General features: G+C 31.6%; 1 protein-coding gene across 2 annotated transcripts; it reads right to left on the bottom strand.

Moving 5' to 3' along the window:
• Nucleotides 1-795: 795 nt before the first annotated feature.
• Nucleotides 796-10041, bottom strand: LOC122313494 (beta-amyrin synthase-like). 2 transcript variants are annotated; one of them, XM_043128564.1, is made up of 18 exons: nucleotides 9884-10041; nucleotides 9508-9759; nucleotides 7648-7833; nucleotides 7333-7422; nucleotides 6999-7196; nucleotides 6719-6803; nucleotides 6410-6576; nucleotides 3730-3921; nucleotides 3519-3632; nucleotides 3223-3342; nucleotides 2991-3113; nucleotides 2634-2732; nucleotides 2443-2499; nucleotides 2143-2333; nucleotides 1865-2042; nucleotides 1680-1760; nucleotides 1499-1582; nucleotides 796-1163 (listed from the first exon to the last, which is right to left on the bottom strand). In XM_043128564.1, exons 2-18 carry the CDS (start codon nucleotides 9706-9708, stop codon nucleotides 1041-1043), a joined length of 2289 nt encoding a protein of 762 aa, XP_042984498.1. In that variant the 5' UTR covers nucleotides 9709-9759; nucleotides 9884-10041; the 3' UTR covers nucleotides 796-1040. The 2 variants fall into 2 exon arrangements, with proteins under 2 accessions (XP_042984498.1, XP_042984507.1); XM_043128573.1 differs by having other exon boundaries at nucleotides 9508-9716; nucleotides 9884-10038.
• Nucleotides 10042-21479: the final 11438 nt, after the last annotated feature.

The following is a 21479-nucleotide window of genomic DNA, read 5'->3' as shown; positions in this document are numbered from 1 at the left end:
AAAACAAAATAGATATCAGTCATTTGACAGTTGATGCAACAGTATCCTAGACAGTTAATGCAACAATATCCCTGACATGGAAAAGATCAATAAAGCGGTCTCCTATAAATTATTCTTTGTCAACAAATCATAAAAGAATAGTCATGTCCATCATCAACAATTATATAAAACTTTGCATCCCCAATTTCATTAAGAATTTCATTCATAATCTTTCTTGCCTGCCTTTTTCGGAATTTACACTTTCATCACAGCTTCTAAACCCATCGAATAGCGTCATCGAGGTCTTAAGCCGGAGTCATTGTTCAAAACTCGTGTTTGTCGATGCGTCACTTTGTCAATATGTCTCGATTGATTCTTTAACTCTTTACAAGTTTTGATAGCAACATTGAGTAGTAAACCACAATGTTTGTGAAGTTGTTGAAGATGGAAAGCTCCACTCCAACTTCTCAGTGTGATCGTTTTAGTACTTAACATGTCGGCTAGCTTTTCCTTGGTTCCATCTTCAAACACAGTATATTTGGTTGGTGAACATTCAAACCGCTTAAGACTGAAATCGAGAATTATGGTTATTCTTTCTAGAATATGAATATTATTCCATAGGAATTTAATATAAACCAACTTTAAGATATGAGCTGAAGGCCAAAAAAGGCCAAAATTTAGACAGCAATACCAAAAGTCAGGGATCGACAATTGAGGCGGTAGCACTAGCACGGTTCAAGTCTAATGCCATTCTTCTGTTGATTAATACAAACATTTTTTTACCTGATGCAGAGTTCAAGAGCAAAAAGGTGTATATATAGCCAAAGGAAGAACTTTTCATCTACTTTATATGGTTCTATAATACAATTGTGTACAGCTACTTCAACTCTATTTTAAGTGGCAGCCTTTTGTAAACTTTATACAAAAATCAACACAGCTGCCAAAGTAGAGAAAAGTAAATGATACAGAAATAGTAACAGAATTAGCGACTTGCTTTGTTATCGGTGTGTACTCTCATATAGTGGTTGAGCTGTATATATATATATAGTTCACAACTGGCGTTAAAGGCTTGTTGATTGCAATGGGACATGCTTGCGGTATTCTGCAAGAGCCCACAATGGGTAGATGTTTCTGTATGCTGCATAGTGTAACATACAGTTCTTATTGAAGACACCAGTAATTTCCTACATAAAAGGGTAATAAATGGTAAGAAAGCTTTGAACTTGAGATTCAAGGATAATATATATTTAATTATCTTCTCTTAAATCCAGTGATTTCCTTCCTTCCTTTTTCTTTCTGAACTAATATTCAAAGTTTCACACAGTTGTGTGGCCTTGTGTATGCTGAGTGTAGAGTTTATCTTGCTAAACTATGTTTTGTAGTGCAAAAAGGAATTCCATTTTCATATATATTTTCATTTTTATTTAGGAGTATTTGTTTCTTTTTCTTATTTGAACCTATTTGTTCAAGAAAAACAAAACGGAAAAAGATTATTTGAAGCAATGCCAAAGAGAGATACCTGTTGAGGAAAATCGCCATCTTCCATTTGAGAATTGATTATCAGCTTTGCTGCGCGGTGAAGGGGTGTTGGGTCTCTCTCAGCCTATTGCAAACACAAATTTAAGATCATAATATGTCAGAAAATCATGTGTAACATCATATGAGAGGTATAACGCTAAATTTGTAAACCATACACTAACCTGTCCAGCATGAATAAGACCCATCATGGCCCATGCAGTATGTACCAAATTTGATCGGTTTCCTTCGAGAGGAACATATTCCTATGAAATCAAGAACAAGAGTTTATCTTTTTGTCTTGTTCAAATAAAACTATCCAGCATAGGAGTTGTAAAAAGATTAGATCAAGAAGTGTTGGAAATTCTACCTTGTTTGGGCATGATACGTAGCTCTCTCCCCAACCTCCATTATCTCTTTGTGCTTTGAGTAGAAAATCAACACCTTTACGCATAGCTGGACAATTGTTAAAAGTCTTCCCAGCTGCAGCCAACCCTCCAAGTGCAAACCATGTACCATATGTGAAGCAAACTCCCCAATTTCCATACCTAAGGAAATGCTTAATCATGTCATTGATCTCTCTAAAAGATGTACAAAAGAACAGATAAACGTTTGAAACATATCTTATGAACCAGTCTAGGAGCACACCAAGAACCATCGGGCATTTGTATGTCTTCAATGAACTGAGCAGCATTTATTATGCAATTATCAATCTCTTTCTTCCTGTGTTCAGGATACAACTTCTTAAATGAAACTAAAGCCTGGATTGCTGCGGAAGTGCACTCAACATACTCATGTTCAATGACAATGTTGGCAAAGAATTCTGTAGGATTAAGCAGCTGGGAAAAAGCAGAAATTAATAAGGGTTGGATTTATCAGCACTAGATAAGTTCTAAAGTATTTTCAAAGGAATATTTCCAGGTGACTTGAATATTTTGAGATGCTTACTTCCAACCACTCTTGGGCTCCAGCTGGCTCCCAAGCAGATAAACCGCCATTTTCACTCTGCATTTAGCCATAAAATAGAGCTATTTATACAAACACAGCGAAATACTTGAGAAAAAAACTTCAAATAAGTTGAACTTTCAAAAGCCTATAAATTTCGATTATTCACGTCACCAGTGGATGTTAATCCTCACCTGCAGAGAGAGTATAACATTTACAGCATCGTAAAATTGCTGAGGTTCCATTTTCTCACCAACAATTTCTGGTGGCATCATTGAGAAAAGAAGGCAGCACTGTGATACAGAAGAGAACTTCATGAGGAACAGACTAAATGCAATACTCAACTTCATATGAACATTCAAACAAGGAAAACTTACAATTAGTCTACTATTATTTTACAACTCTATTTAAAATGAAGAGTAATTATGTAAAATTGAAAATATTTTTAAAAAAGTGGTACAATTACATTAGTTGATTTGAAGTGAGTAGTAAAATAGTTTTGAAAGAGTTGTACGTGTATCATTATTCTTTGAACAAAGTTAGTTAGTTACCTTCAAACCTTCTGCAGTGCAATCAGAAACTTGCCATCCATGATCTTGATCAGAGAAAGTCCATGATCCTTTAGAAATGTGGCGAAACATGCTTTTGAAGTCTCCAGAAGGATTGTCTTTGACCTTTACAATTTTAAGGCGAAAGTTAACAATTAGTATTTACTCTTTTTAAAAGAAAATTCTATATTTGACTATTATGGTGTAGATATGTTTTCAGAATAGAAACTAAAACCTGAGATTTCTTTATGAAGTCATGCCCTCTGGCAAGTGTAGGTCCAATTTCATCAGTAAGATTACTTGCAAGCAAAGCTTGAATGGAAAAACCAGTATCCCACTGTTGACTACCAAAACTCTACATACAAACGGCAGATATCAAAATCAGCGATGAGTTCTTTTTTCATTCAAGGACCCTCAGCACTTACAAACTTAAAGCTAGAGGACCAGAGATTTGGTTATGCTCAGTTTTAATGCATATAATTTATACAACTAACTCTGGAAAGAGAATTAGGTAAGGAAATTTGCAGTAACCTGCATCTTGATTCCATCTTCACCAACCCATATGTAATCTGGGATCCTAGCAAGATGCTTCTTGAAATAATCCCCATTTGGATCTTCAGCCCAACAAGCAAGCATACATAACACCTGTTGAGTGTAAATTGCATCAGGAGTACTGTCATATGTATAGCCTAAATAGATAGATGCTCTCCATTGTTTGTTCTTGATTGTATAATCACATTACCTTTTCCACACATCCAATGGTAATGTATCGACTGTTCTCATCTTCATAATGAATGTGTTTCATTGTTACTTGAAGAGCCCTGTCTCTAACCAGCTTGTTAAGGGGCCAACGAGTGAGAAGGGGCTCAGTGCACAAGTATAGACTATCCCAAAGTAGATCTTGTACCCAAGGATGGGGATAGTAGATATCCTCCTGTAATAATATAGCTTTGATTAAAGAATGTGGTCGGAAGTATTTTCAAAAATATCTATAGCACATAAAACTTTAGAAACAAGAGCTTTGCTCCTCTTGAGGTATGTCATCCAATTTTTATGTTGAATGACTAGGGCTAAGCAAAAATCTGAAAATCCGACTCCGATTCCGACTCCACTCTGGCTCCGACAAGTCGGAGCCGGAGTCGGAGGATTTTTCCGGTGGGAAGTCGGAGTCGGAGTCGGAGTCTGAGTCCAGGCGGATCCGACTCCGACTCCGCTCCGCCTCCGATTCCGACTCCGACTTCCCACCGACTCCAACTCCGACTCCGCTAATGTATATATTTTATAAATAAGATATGTTTTTTTCTATATATTAATCATATAAATATAAATATAATAACAAGTAATATTAATGTATGAATACTAAAATGCTTAATAACATGTAACATTATAATACTAATGTATAATATAACATATAACACTAATATATAAGTAATAAATTTATAATAGCATTTAATACTAATGTATAAAAATTAAAATTGATTATATAGATTTTATATAACTATATCTTATATATTAACATCATTAGTTAAATTCAATAATATACTAGTAATTCAGACTAGTTATTAGTTATAAACTTATAGTAAATAAGTTAATAAATATTAATAATTTACTATATACTAATAGACTAATAGTATTAGACTATTAGTATATAGTAAATTACTAATATATATAATAATATACTATTAGTTATATATATATATATATATTAAATTAATATCTTTAAGTTATTATCTATTAGTACTAGACTACTAGTGTAACTAGTGTTTTCACATATTATTAGTTACTAGTTACTAGACTATAGTAAATAAGTTAATAATTATTACTAATTTACTATATATTAATAGACTAATAGTATTAGTATTAGTATTAGTATTAGTGTATTACTAATATATATTATATATATAATAGTATAGTATTAGTTAATATATATAAATTATAATAGTATACTGTTAGTTAATATATATTAAATTAATATCATTAAGTTATTATCTATTAGTATTAGTATAACTAGTGTTATTACATATTATTAGTTACTAGTTAGTAGTTATTACATCTAGGCTATCTAGTTATTTTTATTTATTTTTTTTTTTTGATGGGGCTATCTATTTATTAGACTATAGTAAATAAGTTAATAAATATTACTAATTTACTAATTTAATAGTATTAGCATTAGTGTATTACTAATATATAATATATATAAAAATTATAATAGTATAGTATTTGTTAATATATATTAAATTAATATCTTTAAGTTATTATCTATTAGAACTAGTGTAACTAGTGTTATTACATATTATGAGTTACTAGTTATTACATCTAGTTATTATTAGTTATAGACTATAGTAAATAAGTTAATAAATATATTAGTAACTAGTTATTACATCTAGTTATTTGTTATAGACTATAATAAATAAGTTAATAAATATTACTATATATTAATAGACTAATAGTATTAGTATTAGTATATTACTAATATAATATATATATATATATAATAGTATACTATTAGTTAATATATATTAAATTAATATCACAATATAATTACATAATTATTAAATATATTCCCTTGGATATAAAAACAATAAAAAAAATTTGTCAAATTTCTAATATATAACTAACTCTCTAAGTTAGTAATAATTAATAAAGTAATAATTAACTAGTGATTTTTTTAGTGAGTTAATTAAATAATACACATTAAATTGTTACTTAATTTTATTTTCTAATGTATTAATTTTGGTTAGATAAATTAGAAATCTCAAATTATATTTTAAAAAAAAATTGACATGGAAGCCCAAATCCGATTAGAGTTGCAAATTGTAAAATTGAAATGTTAATTGGGTCAAAGAAAAAAGTCTAAAAAAAAGCCCAATAAAAAAGCTCAACAAAAAGCCCAACTCCGACTCCGCTCCGACAAGTCGGAGTCGGAGTCGGAGTCGGAGCGGAGTGGGGTCTAAGCGGAGTCGGAGTCGGAATCGGAGGTCGGATTCGGCCTCCGACAAAGTCGGAGTCAGAGTCGGAGGAGGCCAAATCCGACTCCGACTTTGTCGGTGCTCAGCCCTATGAATGACCATAAATTTTTAATGATCTGAGAAACTTCTACTTCTTTTCGATATAACTCTAGTCTTCTTTCCTCTATACTTAATGTATTGCAATTAGTAATCGAAAAAGTCAAGTTCAACCGCACGATAGTCGATTGACTAGTTCTTAGCAATGACCAAGTATTAATCGTGAGAAGCAATGAAGGTACAGTAATTATTTGGTAGTCTTGGAGTATGGACACGTGGTACTCTCAACCTACCACAAAATGACAATGACAAGTAAAAAGTAGTACTTATGTAAACAGTTTTAATGGATTGGATGAGAGCACCAGAGCATCTATACTCCCAGAGTACCTAATAATTTTTTATAAAGGTAAAACATACCTTTGCACATAGATGACGCACACTCCTCCAGTTAATCTCATTGTAAGGCTCATTATAGAGCTCCTCCCTCAATTGAAGAATGAGAGGTGTGATTGGGCCTACAAACCGTTTACCATATAGATATGACATGGGCATGTACACCATTCGGCAGTAACACCACATTTTTGCTGCATTTAGGAGTAAAACAAAAATGTTGAATTAGGCAAGTAAAACATCTGCTTCAGAAAGAAAATGAAGTAAAACATCTGCTTCAGAAAGAAAATGAAGTTTGAGGATGTTTAATGAAGCAGTAACCAGACATATACAAACCTGGGTGCATTGGAAGAAATGAAGGAAGGATCCAAAACTCTGGCGGCATTGGGTTGCTTCCAATCCACTCGAACACACCAAGTATCTACATACATGGAATGATAATGAATAGTAGTCAATTCTCAGCAAATAAGCATCATGTGCGGTCGGTATATATCTATCTTAGAATATGATTTAAATAATTAAATCTATATTTTTTTCATTTTGGGATAAGTGGTAATTTAACTTGCTATTTTCCACTCCGAAAACTTTGGTTCACACGTTAGGGGGAGATGCATACTGAAAGCCAAGTCTTTCCCCAAGAAGGAATGTGAGTAGCACCACCATGATCAAGGATCCACTTTCGGGCTCTTGCACAAGCATTGTCCTGACCACCCTCGAGTCCTTCCCCGAGTATACGCATACAAATGTAGCTGAGAGTGGTGCAAAACATGGCACTGTGGCCTTCTATGTGTAATCCCCACCCACCATCTTCATTCTACATTATACATATATTTGCATCAGACTTTAAACTTAGAAACAGAAATGAAGGTACAAAACAGGGAGAGGAAAAAAGAAAATTCTGTAGAAACAGCTAATCCTAATACATAAAGCTTCATAGAATAAGTATATACCTGATGACAGTATATGTATCGAAGGATTTCCTTCTGATGCTCAACAGGGAACACTGTATTAAGATGTCCTGTAATGTATACACACATTACCTGCAGTTTTTTGGATTGAAAACAACAGACATTAGCATATATGCCTAATACCATTAAAATGGTAGGTCCTACATTTTTCCAAAATGAATGTACGGGAAATTGCACGCCCCTAAATATATAGAATAATTTTCAACCGCTAAAGAGAGAAGAGTAGATGCTTCATAAAGTGATGATCAGAGTGATAAATAAATAAACAAAAAAAGACAATGGTGATGAGTGTCTCACCAAGGGGGGAAGAAAATACAATGAGCCGGCAATTTCAGCAGGCCAATGGCCATCACTGGCCTGCAAGGCCGAATAGAAATGGACAGCCCTCCTCAATGCGGTTGTGGCCTTTTCATATGTGATTTCCTCTCCATCCTCTACCTTTTCTTGGGGGATTGTTTGTTGGAAGTTTTTCTCTCTGAGAAACTGCAGTCGTTTTCACAAATAAAAATCTCAAAAATTAGTATTATATAAGCTTCAAGATCACTTTGTACCCACTAGTCAGACCAATATCATCAACTATTAAAACAGCATTTGCAAATGCCATAATCACTGAGTTAAAAGTAAGTAAAAAATGCTAGCCGATCTTAGTTTAATATAAATAAATAAGGGGCAATAGCTGGTGCAGGTGTTTTCTTGTCCAGATTGATGCAGCCCACCCAAGTCAAGTCTGCTCAAATCACGTTTCTGTTTTTTTTTTTTTTCTTTCGAGTTTTTTAATCACCCCTAAAGTGGTCTCCTCCATCCAGACCCAACTCGCTCGAGGCTTTCTATATTCCATCATTTGTCTTTGAAAAATAAGGGAAATAATCTTAAAAAGGGATAAATAAATTGCCTCCCCTTCCACCAGCGAGATTCGGTGGTCTTGGGTAGCGGTAGTCAAATTGATACTGATTACTATTCTCTTGATTAGACAACGGGTGCAGTAGTATTGACTAGAAATAGTTCTACAAATAATTAAAAAGATTAGATATGTTAGACTTTATGCATGCTTTGTATTTTAATTTTTAATTGAAGTCTAATAATAATGTGAAATGAATATTTTCCAAAAGTTGTTTATTTCAAGACCACCCAATACGGCGCCAAACGGAGCGGCGAGTAGCCCACACGAGCGGTCTGAAGTTCTCGGAGACGTCGATGTGTGGCTCTCACGCGCCACCGGGAAATCCTTTGTTGACGCCACGCACGGTGCTTCTGGGGTCTATGAGTTTGGGACTTCCAAGATTGACCATCCGATTTTCTCCTAGAGTGTGGCAAGTGTACTGCACACGCCACAGCAGCCTCTTGGAGCACTGTTTCGGTTTTTGCAATAGATTTCCATTATATTTTATTTCGTGTCCTGTTTTTAATTTTTAGAAAAATAAAAATTTAAAAAATCGTGCCTTCGAACTTCAGTTCGAATGGAGTGGTCCCCCCTCCGCTTAGGCGGTGTTATGATAGGGTTGGTGTCCCTTACTCCACTTAGTCGGGATATGAGGTTTTGTCACTTGGATACTGTTAACTATGTTGTGGACAGACTTTTGCTATCTCTTAGACTTAAGTTTTTAGAGATCTGTCATCTGGACTAGACCATATCAACCAGAATAGTGTGCTGGAAAGCTATTAACGTTTGTAACTAACTTATTTTTAAGTCAACTTTGTATTTCCTCCTTTAATGAATGGAATTTGGTCTCTTATTATCAAATAATAATAATAATAATAATAATAATAATTAAAGGGATAAAAAAGCGACATATACATCACATTCTATTCAAAACATATGACTTTCCCAACACCAACACATAATATATGTATATAAATATATATATATATATACACACACATTGCGTGTGTGTGTGGGGAAGTCCCACGATTTACTTACTCATGTTGTTTCAGTAGCCTTATAACAACGTTCTTGTTATGGAAATAACTCAATATGAAGTACTTGTAGATAGGAAAAATGATAGAATATTTTTAGTTTGACTTTTATTTAGATTTGATAGATTTAAATATTAAAAAAATATTATATTATTAAGAATTGTAAATAAATGGTAATTCAGTTGACTTCTATGTAGATAGATAGTGACAGATGAAGATGAAGAATATTATTAGTGTACGTACCTGCATTCGCCAGAGGAGATCGCCGCTAGGCTTGACCTGATATCGATTCTTGTAGAAATTTTGGCGAGCCTTTTCGACCTCATCTCGCTCTTCTTGAGTACCAGCCTCTGGATCAAACTCCCATATTTGCCTTCCCACAAAGTTGTTTGTGCTGTAGATGTAAGGGTCATTTCCACCTTCAGCTATCTTCAGCCTCCACATTCTTCCTCCTGATAATTATCACTTTCCTTAAATCAAACTGCCCGCACGTAGCTTTATATTGTACGTGGGTGTGTCCGTAGTTAGTTTTAACCACCATTAGAGCAACAATATCAAGATATTACATAGAGAGAGAGAGAGAGAGAGAGAGAGAGAGAGAGAGAGAGATGGGGGTTACCTGTCAACAAGTTAATTAATTAAAAGGTAGGAAAAGAAGAGAAATTAACAAGGGAGGAATTAGAGGACGAAGAGCTGGCCTGAGAGGTCAGGCAAAAGAAATTGAACGAAACAAGCAAGAGGATGCACTATGCAGACGCCTTGAAGTTGCAGAAGAAGTCAAGAGGCTCTCTTTGTTTATATAGAAGAACATCTTACCAAACTATCCAAGTCTACTATATGATATTTTTGTTTGGTATTTACGCTGATCATGATTTATCCCAACTCACTGTTAAACGTACGCGTTCAGTTAAAACAGCAGTCATACACCATGCATTATGAGATGGACAATGCTAGAGGCCACAGCCTCCACTGGGTGCCACCGTTGGGTTTAAGAATTTTTTTTTTTAAATCATTTTTTAATATTTTTTAATATTTTAAAAAAATATAAAAAAATTATAATAATATTAAACAATTTTTTCTTAATCGTTAAGAAAAAAAAAAAAAAATGAGGAGGAGGAGACAGAGTGGCCAGGAGCCACCAGCGGTGTCCTATACTTTGTTCTACACGTATATACACTTGGGTGGTTTTGTCATCTATGACCATACTTTTATAAAACGTCATTAATTTAAAATATGATTATAAAAAATCTTGTAAAAAGAATTGTGTCTTTTACGACATTCATCAAGTGGTTGTGGGACCTATTATAACTTTAAAAAATTAAAATATCCATTTGTTTTAGTATAACTAATTGTCGGTAGCCGTCTTATTTGGCAGTGTGAAAACGACGTTTTTATAACATTTCTTATCAATTTCCTATGCAGTGATGTTGTTGTATTCTCAAACTCGGACTCCCTAAAATTGCTTATATTATATATATCCTTACTGAATATATAATTCTTAAATGGAATAGGTATCTCTATTCATTTTTAAATCAAAGAATTTTGTCTCCAAAAAATACAAGATATTGTTTACATATAGACATTAAAAATTTAAAAAAAAAAAAAAAACTCAAAGATCTTGGCCCCAAAATCTAAATGTTTCTTAAAATATCAGAAAAAATTATATTTACAGTTCTAGAGTGCATGTGCATACACACATGCGTGTAGATTTTTAATTTTTTTTAAATAAAAAGCCTTGCAATTATTTTCTATATATCCTCTCTTAACATCTTTATTTTCAAGTGGATTATTTTCCTAGTCTCAAATAATAATTTCCTTCTAATTCCCTTGACAAAAATATGAATTAAAAAATTATTTGAATTGATCTTTGTCCGTATCTAAGAGCATCCTTATTGGATTATGCAAATGTAAATCTAATGAGAAATTTAGCTAATAAAACTTAAAAATGCTCTACATTGAATTATCTAACTTCAAAATTTTTTACTTTTAGCTACTGTAAAATTAAGGTTTTGAACCAAATTTAATTGTTATTATTTTACATCCAAATCAATAAAAAATAATACATTTATATACACACTCTCTCTCCCTCTATTCTCCCTCCCCAATCACTTAAAAGTATTATTATAAAAACTTTTATTTCGTACCGCAATTCTAGACAAACACCTAATCTTGTATCCACCCCTACGTTATCCATTCAATTAGTTTTTTGTTTCCTACACGTGGAAGTAAACGAGAAATATGATGTGATTTCTTGCGTAATTTATTATATTGAATATATTAACTGATGTAATCGATCAAAATAATTCTTTCTTATTAAAAAGATGATGTAATTAATCATATTAATAAAATACGTAAAGAATATATAAAAGTAACGAACAAAAAATTTTTGTTAAAATATTCTCTTTATATGTTTCGTACAATATAGATTAGGCGCACCCAAAACTCAATCAGCACACATATCCTTGTTTTCCTTTCAATTTCTCCATGCACTTTGAATTAAATTAAAATGATCACGTTAATTTTTGGGTGGACAAAATTTCAAATCATACCTATTTTCCCGACATAGATTCATCATAGGTATTACATAATTTGAAAAAATTATAATTATTAGATAAGATAAATTAAAATGAGTTAAAGAACCAAACTAGCCCTTAACTTCCTATCAAAATATCTTGAAGAATCAGTTTTTGCAATCATATTTTAAAATTAGAGTATTTTAATAAAAATCTTTTATTTAAAATATAATTATATAAAAAGTTGTGAGCAATAAATTACGGATCGATGGCCCTAGTCTTGATGCAGCACTATCAAATGGTGCCACGTAATTTAATAAGAAATCATATTCAGAACAAAAAACATAGTTGGGTTGACAATTAGGACTGTTCACCCAGCCGACCCGATATATACTATTCCGGCCTAACTCAAAATGGCATTTTCCGAATGAGATTCTATTCCGAATTTTTGAGTTCATAAACTGCCTGGTTAGGGTATTCCAACCCGACCCGTTCACGAATTTTTCATCTCAACTTTCTCACGTCTCAAATAGAAAATGTCCGATCCATCTCCAAGGTACCGCATAGGACACACTCTTTCCCCCAAGAAGGAACTAAGCTTCATCCAGGACTCTCTAATAGATAAAAGATAAAATGTGTGATATTAGGTAAAATTTACGTAAAGTGATGGCCAATAATGCTAGCTAATTAACACTCGCGTGGCATCAAAGTGTGAACTCACCTGTCAAGCCAACGTCAATCCATTATCATATAAAACGAAACTTGTCGAAATAAAAATAAAAACAAACAAACCAAGTCATCATGCGACAAAAAAACAGAAAATCAATACAAAAATTAAAATTGAAATAACAAACCTTAAACAACTAAAAAGAATTAAATTATAAATTTTTAATATAAAACTACTAAATAAATAAATAAAAATAATTGACACATGGTAGTACTCGAGGCTCATCCGTTGGAGGCACCCATGGGCGTAGGAACCTTTGAGTATCTCCCACGGCCATTTGAGGTTCTATAAGAGGTGACAAATATATTCAATTTTTAATTTTTTATCTAAAACTATCTTATCTCTAAATCTAAAAGAATTAAAAAACTATACGTAACAATCAACAAATAAATAAATATTATCCATATTTTAATTTTAAAGTGTACTATAGTAAAGTCTTTGATTATTTTCCATGTTGTCTTAATTAGGATTGACAAATTCTAAGGATTGATGATATTCTTAGTCAATTGAATAATAAAAAATTTATATGGTTGGTACCTAACTTTGATGCTGCCAATTGTAACCCTATCTAGTTTTTTAATATATGAAGAAAATGATAATAAAGTAAAATCAGAGGTTTGTATAGGGTCAAAGTAGTTTGGTTGAAATGACATGGCGACAGGGAAACTAGGGTGATGTGAAGTGGAGACCCATTTTTTGTTTTTCTTAATATTAATATAAAAAATAAAAAATAAAAAATAAAAAATATATAAAGTGCGTGATGTGGGATGATGTGTAGCATTCCTCTTTTAATATTTCATTTGTATCATTACCTCTAAATTCTTCTTTCTTTGCATGTCTTTTCAAGTCAAGAAAACATGCCTACCTTCTTCACCATCAATATTGAATAATGGTATGTTTCTCTTCAAGGCTTTTGATGAGATTTTTTTTTTAATTTTTATTTCATAAATATGGAAATATTTTTTAATAATATTGTTAATTTTTATTTTAAAAATATATATATATAAATGTTAGAAAATATATATAAAAAAAAAAAAACTTAAAATTGTGCTAGCGAGAACACCAAACAGTGAGAGTAGCACCACCCCATTATCAATATCACACACAAACAGTCACTCTCTCTAAATCTCTCATAAATGCCATAATGTTTTTTGACAGCATCATTGCTAGCTCTTGTTGCACTAATTTTTATGTTAAATGTTCCCAAATTCAATAATTTGAAGGGTTGTTATGTAACTGCCATTCAAGATAACCTTTACTAGTCCCACTATGTGATTATATATTGTTTACATATAGACATTAAAAATAAAAATAAAATAAAATAAAATAAAATAAAATAAACTCAAAGATCTTGGCCCCAAAACCTAAATATCTCTTAACATATCAGAAGAAATTATATTTACAGTTCTAGAGTGCATGTGCATACACACACGCGTGTAGATTTTTAATTTTTTTTAAATAAAAAGCCTTGCGATTATTTTCTATATATCCTCTCTTAACATCTTTCTTTCCAAGTGGATTATTTTCCTAGTCTCTCACAATAATCTCCTTCTTCCCTTGACAAAAAATATGAATTAAAAAATTATTTGAATTGATCTTTGTTCGTATCTAAGAAAATCCGCATTGGATTATGTAAATATAAATCTAATGAGAAATTTTGCTAATAAAACTTGAAAATGCTCTACATTGAATTATCTAACTTCAAAATTTTTTACTTTTAGCTATAGTAAAATTAAGATTTTGAACTAAATTTGATTGTTATTATTTCACATCTAAATGAATAAAAAATAATATATTTATACACACTCTCTCTCCGTCTATTCTCCCTCCCCATCCAAGTGATTTTAATATCTTAAAAGCTTTTTTTTTTTTAATTATGTTTGGTAAATTTATTAAAAGTGCTTTATGCCAAAAAAAAAAAAAAAGAGTTGAAAGTCCACTTCTTTAAAAAACACTAATTTGAATCTTAAAAAGCTTAGAAAAACCATCGTAACTAACTCTATAAGCACTTTAAATACATGTTTGCCAAACAATAAACTACTTTTTAATCATAAAACTTTATAATATATCTTAAAATTAAAAGTATTATTATAAAAAGTTCTATTTCCTACTGCAATTCTAGACAAACACTTAATCTTGTATCCACCCCTACGTTATCCATTTAATTAGTTTTTTTTTTTTTTTCCTACAAGTGGAAGTAAACGAGAAATATGATGTGATTTCTTGTGTAATTTATTATATTGAACATATTAACTGATGTAATTAATCAAAATAATTCTTTTTTATTAAAAAGATGACGTAATTAATCACATTAATAAATACATAAAGAGTATATAAAAGTGACGAACATAAAATTTTTGTTAAAATATTCTCTTTATATGTTTTGTACCATATTGATTAGGTGCACCCAAAACTCAATCGGCACACATATCCTTGTTTTCCTTTCAATTTCTCCATGCATTATGAATTAAATTAAAATGATGACGTTAATTTTTGGGTGGACAAAATTTCAAATCATACCTATTTTCCCGACATAGATTCATCATAGGTACTACATAATTTGAAAAAATTATAATTATTAGATAAAATAAATTAAAATGAGTTAAAGAACCAAACTAGCCCTTAACTTCCTATCAAAATATCTTGAAACATAACTTTTTGCAATCATATTTTAAAATTAGAGCATTTTAATAAAAATATTTTATTTAAAATATAATTATATAAAAAGTTGTGAGCAATAAATTACGGATCAATGGCCCTAGTCTTGATGCAGAACTATCAAGTGGTGTCACGTAATTTAATAAGAAATCATATTCAGAACAAAAAACATAGTTCGGTTGACAATCAGGACTGTTCACCCGGCTCTTCCCGACCCAATATATACTATTCAGCCCGACCCAAAATGGCATTTTCTGAATAAGATTCTATTTCGAATTTTCGAGTTTCATAAACTGCCTTGTCAAGGTATGTATTTTGACCTGACCCGTTCACAAATTTTCTTTCTCAATCTTCTCACTTTTGAAATAGAAAACGTTCGATCCATCTCCAAGGTACCGCATAGGACACACTCTTTCCTTCAAGAAGGAGCTAAGCCTCTCTTATAGATAAAAGATAAAATGTGTGATATTAGGTAAAATTTACGTAAAGTGATGGCCAATAATGCTAGCTAACTAACACTCGCGTGGCATCAAAGTGTGAACTCACCTGTCAAGCCAACGTCAATCCATTATTATATAAAACGAAACTTGTCGAAATAAAAATAAAAACAAACAAGCCAAGTCATTATGCGACAAAAAAACAGAAAATCAATACAAAAATTAAAATTGAAATAACAAACCTTAAACAATTAAAAAGAATTAAATTATAAATTTTTAATATAAAAATACTAAATAAATAAATAAAAATAATTGACACATGGTAGTACTCGAGGTTTATCCATTGGAGGCAGCCATGGGCGTAGGAACCTTTGAGTATCTCCCACGACCATTTGAGGTTATATAAGAGGTGAAAAATATATTCAATTTTTAATTTTTATTTAAACCTATCTTATCTCTAAATCTAAAAGAATCTTAAAACTATACGTAACAATCAACAAATAAATAAATATTATCCATATTTTAATTTTAAAGTGTACTATAGTAAAGTCTTTGATTATTTTCCATGTTGTCTTAATTAGGATTGACAAATTCTAAGGATTGATGATATTCATAGTCAATTGAATATAAAAAATTTTATATGGTTGGTACCTAACTTTGATGCTGCCAATTGTAACCCTATCTAGTTTTTTAATATACGAATAAAATGATAATAGGGTAAAATCAGAGGTTTGTACAGGGTCAAAGTAGTTTGGTTGAAATGACACGGCAACAAGGAAAGCAGTGTGATGTGAAGTATAGACCAATTTTTTGTTTTTCTTAATACTAGTTTAAAAATAAAAAATAAAAAATAAAAAATAAAAAATATATAAAATATGTAGTGTGAAATAATATGTAGCATTCTTCTTTTACTATTCCATTTTACCTCTAAATTTTTCTTTCTTTGCATGTCTTTTCAAGTCATGGAAACATGCCTACCTTCTTCACCATCAACATTGAATAATGGTATGTTTTTTCTCAGGAATTTTGATGGTGAAGAAGGTATGGAAATATTTTTTAATAATATTGTAAATTTTTATTTTAAAAAAATATATAAAAATGTTAGAAAATATATGTAAAAGAGAAAAAAAAAACTTAAAAAATTGTGGTAGCGAGAACACCAAGCAGTGACAGTAGCACCACCCCATTATCAATATCACACACAAACAGTCACTCTCTCTAAATCTCTCATAAATGCCATAATGTTTTTTGACAGTATCATTGCTAGCTCTTGTTGCACTAATTTTTATGTTAAATGTTCCCAAATTCAATAATTTGAAGGGTTGCTAGTTTAATAAACATTATACAATTTGAAGTTTGAAGAACTTTGAGATATACTTTTAATATTTATTGAGAAATCTTTTAATTACAAAAAATTCTATAAAAGTTAATTTACATACAAACGTGACTTTACGTAATATGTTACTAATTATTTCTAAAATAAATGATATTTAGCTTCTTTTTCCTTATTCAATATATCCAATTAGTAATAGTTAAGGCTGTATTCGGCCATTTTATTACAACTGATTATAAATTATTTATTATTTTTTATTATTATTTATAAATCATCTAAAATCACTTTAATAATATCCAGAGGTAACCTTAGATGCCACATCACTTTCAAAGAATATTATTTAATTAGTCTCTACTTGGAAAAATGAATCGAAAAATAAGAAGAAGGGAATTAAGAAAACTATTTAATCCATTTATTTCCTAAAAGAAAGGAATTAAGAGCATATTAAGAACATTTGGATTTCCAAGTTTTATGGGAAATGTTTTTTGTCCTGCATCTGAGTTTCTCCCAACTTCCAAGAGTAATGGAGTAGAGCCTGCTCAAATTCATTTTCAGATCAATTAATGGTGTATTGAAATTAGTGGTAGCTAACTAACATGTATGATTTAGTTAGTGGTCCATGATTTATTCGGTATGACAATATCTGATTTGAAAGAAAAATGAACGGATTTAATTCTTATCTACTTGTTTGTTGGGGGTGTGTCTTCACAAGAGAAATTTAAAATTTACAAACAGGTGTGGCTAAACACCATTGATGATGACATGGTAGGAATTATTATTATTATTATTATTTTAATAAAAAATTGACTTCATTCATTTATCAGAAAAAAAAAAAGTTAGATTTATGATCAGATACATATAAGAAAATTCCCATATCACAAACCAATTGCTGGGTTTGGAGCTCCACTAGCACGAATTCTTTTGTAACTAGTATGATTTTAACTACTGTTATAACTCTTTACAAACAAACCATCTAAGAGACAAAATTTTATCTAAAACAGAAATTCATACCCTACCCTCCATATGAGAAGATGACTTAATCTCTATGGACAAAACGTCTAAGAGACGATTTTTTTTTTAAACTGAAAAAAAAAATGAAAGCAAAAATATATATGTGAAAATGACGAATTACAGTTTAGATCTACTCAGGTAGACTTCGAAATCAACCATAAAAGTCAGATTTGAACAATCTGATATTGTGATCCGCCACTATCTTCCCAATGATCCGCTTCGGAAGCATATTGTACTATTCGTGCCTCAAAAAAGATCTCAAAGAATTGTAAATTCGTCTTTTTCAACATTGAAGGAAATAAAATAAATTTAAAAAACAAAACAGAGAAATGAAGGAAGAAGAAGGAGAAGAGGAGGGCATGAGAAGGTGGAGGAAGCCTGAGGCCTCCTTCTCCTTCAGTAATTTAGAGGATTTCTGAGAGAGAGTTTGAGAGGAATAGTGTCAAAACTAAGGCTTCTGGAGTTAGGGTTTGTGACATGGTACGAATGGACTTTCAAGTTAAATTTAAAATTTAAAATTTAATTTTTTTTTATTTGACATATCTAGAGTGTGTCTTCCACATCGGCTTGCAAATATAACTTTTCATTTTGTTATCTAGTTGACTTAGTGCCTTAAACTTCAACTAATGAGAAGAGTTATATATAATAAGCTACTGGTCAAAGATTATTATGAGAAAAAATGAATCAGTTGGTTTAATGGCATCATCATTACTGTAAAATATGCAATAAAATTGATCAATTGCATTTTAGAAAATTGTTAGGAACAAAATCAATTGGTTGAATTCCCTTGAACAGCTCCACCTTCAAGTTCTAACATGTAATCATTCATATAAAGACTTGTATCTAGAAGCAAATACCTTTGTAAACTATCCACAGGATTTGTGTTCTAATTTTTGTGAATAAAGGTTTGACAAGTCATACAGAAACCGTGCCGCCATGCTGGCAATTTCTTTGCTGCCAAAAGAGAGGAAATTTGTACTAGATTTGAAAATTGACATGTAACTGCCATTTAAGATAACCTTTACTAATCCCACTATGTGATTTTATATTGGTGTATTGAAATTAGTGGTAGCCAGCCAACATGTACATCACATAAAAGTCTTTCCTTGTATTGATTTAGTTAGTGGTCATTTGATTTGAAAGAAAAATAAATAAATTTAAATCTAATTTATTTGTATGCTGGGGGCATGCCTTTACACTATTTGCAAGAGAAATTTAAAATTTACAAACCAGTATGGCTAAACACCATTGACATGGTAGGAATTTTTTTTTTATGAGAAATTAACTTCATTTATTCATCAAAGAAAATTTTTATCTACGATTGGATATATATAGGAAACTTCTCAGATCAAAAGTCAACTACTACATTTAGAGTTCCACCAGTACACAAATTCTTTTGTGACTGGTATGATTTTAACTACTGTTATAGCTCTCTACAGACAAATTATCTAAGAGATAGTACTCTACCTAAAACAGAGACTCATTCCTCACCCTCTATAAGAGGAGAAGACTTAACCTCTACGGGCAAAACATCCAGGAGATGATTTTTTTTTTTTTAACTAAACAAAAGGAAACAACAAAGAAAGTAGAAAAATAGATGTTAAAATAACGAATTACAATTTATATCTACTCCGGTAGACTTTGAAATCAAACATAAAAGTCAGATCTGAATGATCTGATTTGGTGATCCGCCACTATCTTCCTAACGATTGATTTAGGAAGCATCTTGTGTTGCTCGTGCATCCTAAGAGGTGCTGGAGAATTATAGCTCCATCATTTCAGCCTTGAAAGAAACAAAAGAAATTAAGAAAAGAAGAGAAATGGGGGGAGAGGGAGAAGGAGAAGAGGAGGGAAGGAGGGAAAAAGATGGGGAAAGGAGGAGAAATGAGGGATGGAGAGGGGGAAGGAGAAAGGAGAAGGTGGGGAAGTTGAGGCCTCCTCCTCTTCCCTCGGCGATTTGGAGGATTTCTAAGAGAGTTGAAGATAGAGTGTGTCGAGACAAGGACTTCTGGAGCCAGGGTTTTTGACATTATAGGAATTGATTTTCAAGATATATTTAAAATTTTGAAGTTGAATTTTTTTATTCGACATATCTAGAGTGTCTTCCACATTGGCTTGCAAATATAACTTTTCATTTTGTTATATAGTTGATTTAGTGCCTTAAACTTCAACTAATTAGAAGAGTTATAAATAAGAAGCTACTGGCCGGAGATTACCATGAAAATACATGAATCAGTTGGTTTAATGGCTTCATCATTTACTGTAAAATATGCAATAAAAATTGATTAATTGCATTTTAGAAAATTATTAGTAAAAAAATCAATTGGTTGAATTCCCTTGAACCGCCCCACCTTCAAATTCTAACTTGTAATCATTCGTAAAATGACTTGTATATTGAAGCAAATGCCTTTGTAAACTGTCCACATGATTTCTATTCTAATTTTTGTGAATAAAGGTTTCACAAATCATACAGAAAACGTGCTGCCATACTAGCAATTTCTTTGCTGCAAAAAGAGAGGAAATCTATACTGGGTTTGAAAATTGACATGTAACTGCCATTTAAGATAACCTTTATTAGTCCCACTATGTGATTATATATTGGTGTATTGAAACTAGTGGTAGCCAGCCAACAAGTATATCACATAAAAGTCTTTCCTTGTCATGTTTTAGTTAGTGGTCATTTGATTTGAAAGAACAATAAATAAATTTAAATCTTACTTATTTGCATGTCGGGGGCGTGTCTTTGCACTATTTGGAAGATAAATTTAAAATTTACAAACCAGTATGGCTAAACACCACTGACATGGTAGGAATTTTCTTTTAATGAGAAATTAACTTCATTTATTCATCAAAGAAAATTTATATCTACAATCGGATATATATAGGAAACTTCTCAGATCAAAAGTCAACTACAACATTTAGAGTTCCAACAGTACACAAATTCTTTTGTGATTGATATGATTTTAACTACTGCTATAGCTTTCTATAGACAAACCGTCTAAAAAATAGCACTTTACCTAAAATAGAGACTCATACCCCACCCTCTATAAGAGGAGAAGACTTAATCTCTACGGACAAAACATGCAGGAGACGATGTTTTTTTTTAACTGAATAAAAGGAAACAACAATGAAAGTAGAAAAATATATGTCAAAATAATGAATTATAATTTATATCTACTCCAGTAGACTTCGAAATCAAATATAAAAGTCATATCTGAATGATTTGATTTGGTGATCTGTGACTATTTCCAAACAATCGGCTTTGAAAGCATCTTATGTTGCTCGTGCATCATAAGAGGTGTCAGAGAAATGTAAATCCGTTTTTTGAGCTTTGAAAGAAACAAAATCAATTAAGAAAAGAAGAGAAATGTGGGAAGGAGAGGGAGAGGGAGAAGGAGAAGAGGAGGGAGGGAGGGAATGAGAGGGGTAAAGGAAGAGAAAGAAGGGATGGAGAGGGGGAAGGAGAAAGGAGAAGGTGGAGGAAGTCGAGGCCTCCTCCTCTTCCTTCAACAATTTGGAGGATTTCTAAGAGAATT

The sequence above is a fragment of the Carya illinoinensis genome, chromosome 1, assembly GCF_018687715.1.
Source record: "Carya illinoinensis cultivar Pawnee chromosome 1, C.illinoinensisPawnee_v1, whole genome shotgun sequence".
Taxonomy (NCBI): domain Eukaryota; kingdom Viridiplantae; phylum Streptophyta; class Magnoliopsida; order Fagales; family Juglandaceae; genus Carya; species Carya illinoinensis.
The sequence above is the reverse complement of the archived record's forward strand: the minus strand, read 5'-3'. Positions and strand labels throughout refer to the sequence as shown.

Bases quoted from the DNA above. Each gene is read 5' to 3' on its own strand.
- LOC122313494 (XM_043128564.1), bottom strand. From the start codon at position 9,708: ATGTGGAGGCTGAAGATAGCTGAAGGTGGAAATGACCCTTACATCTAC. The intron at 7,423-7,647 runs GTGAGACACTCA...AAAAAACTGCAG, and splicing joins TGTATTTTCTTCCCCCCTTG to GTAATGTGTGTATACATTAC. The intron at 2,733-2,990 runs GTAACTAACTAA...TCTGTATCACAG, and splicing joins GCACTGCAGAAGGTTTGAAG to TGCTGCCTTCTTTTCTCAAT.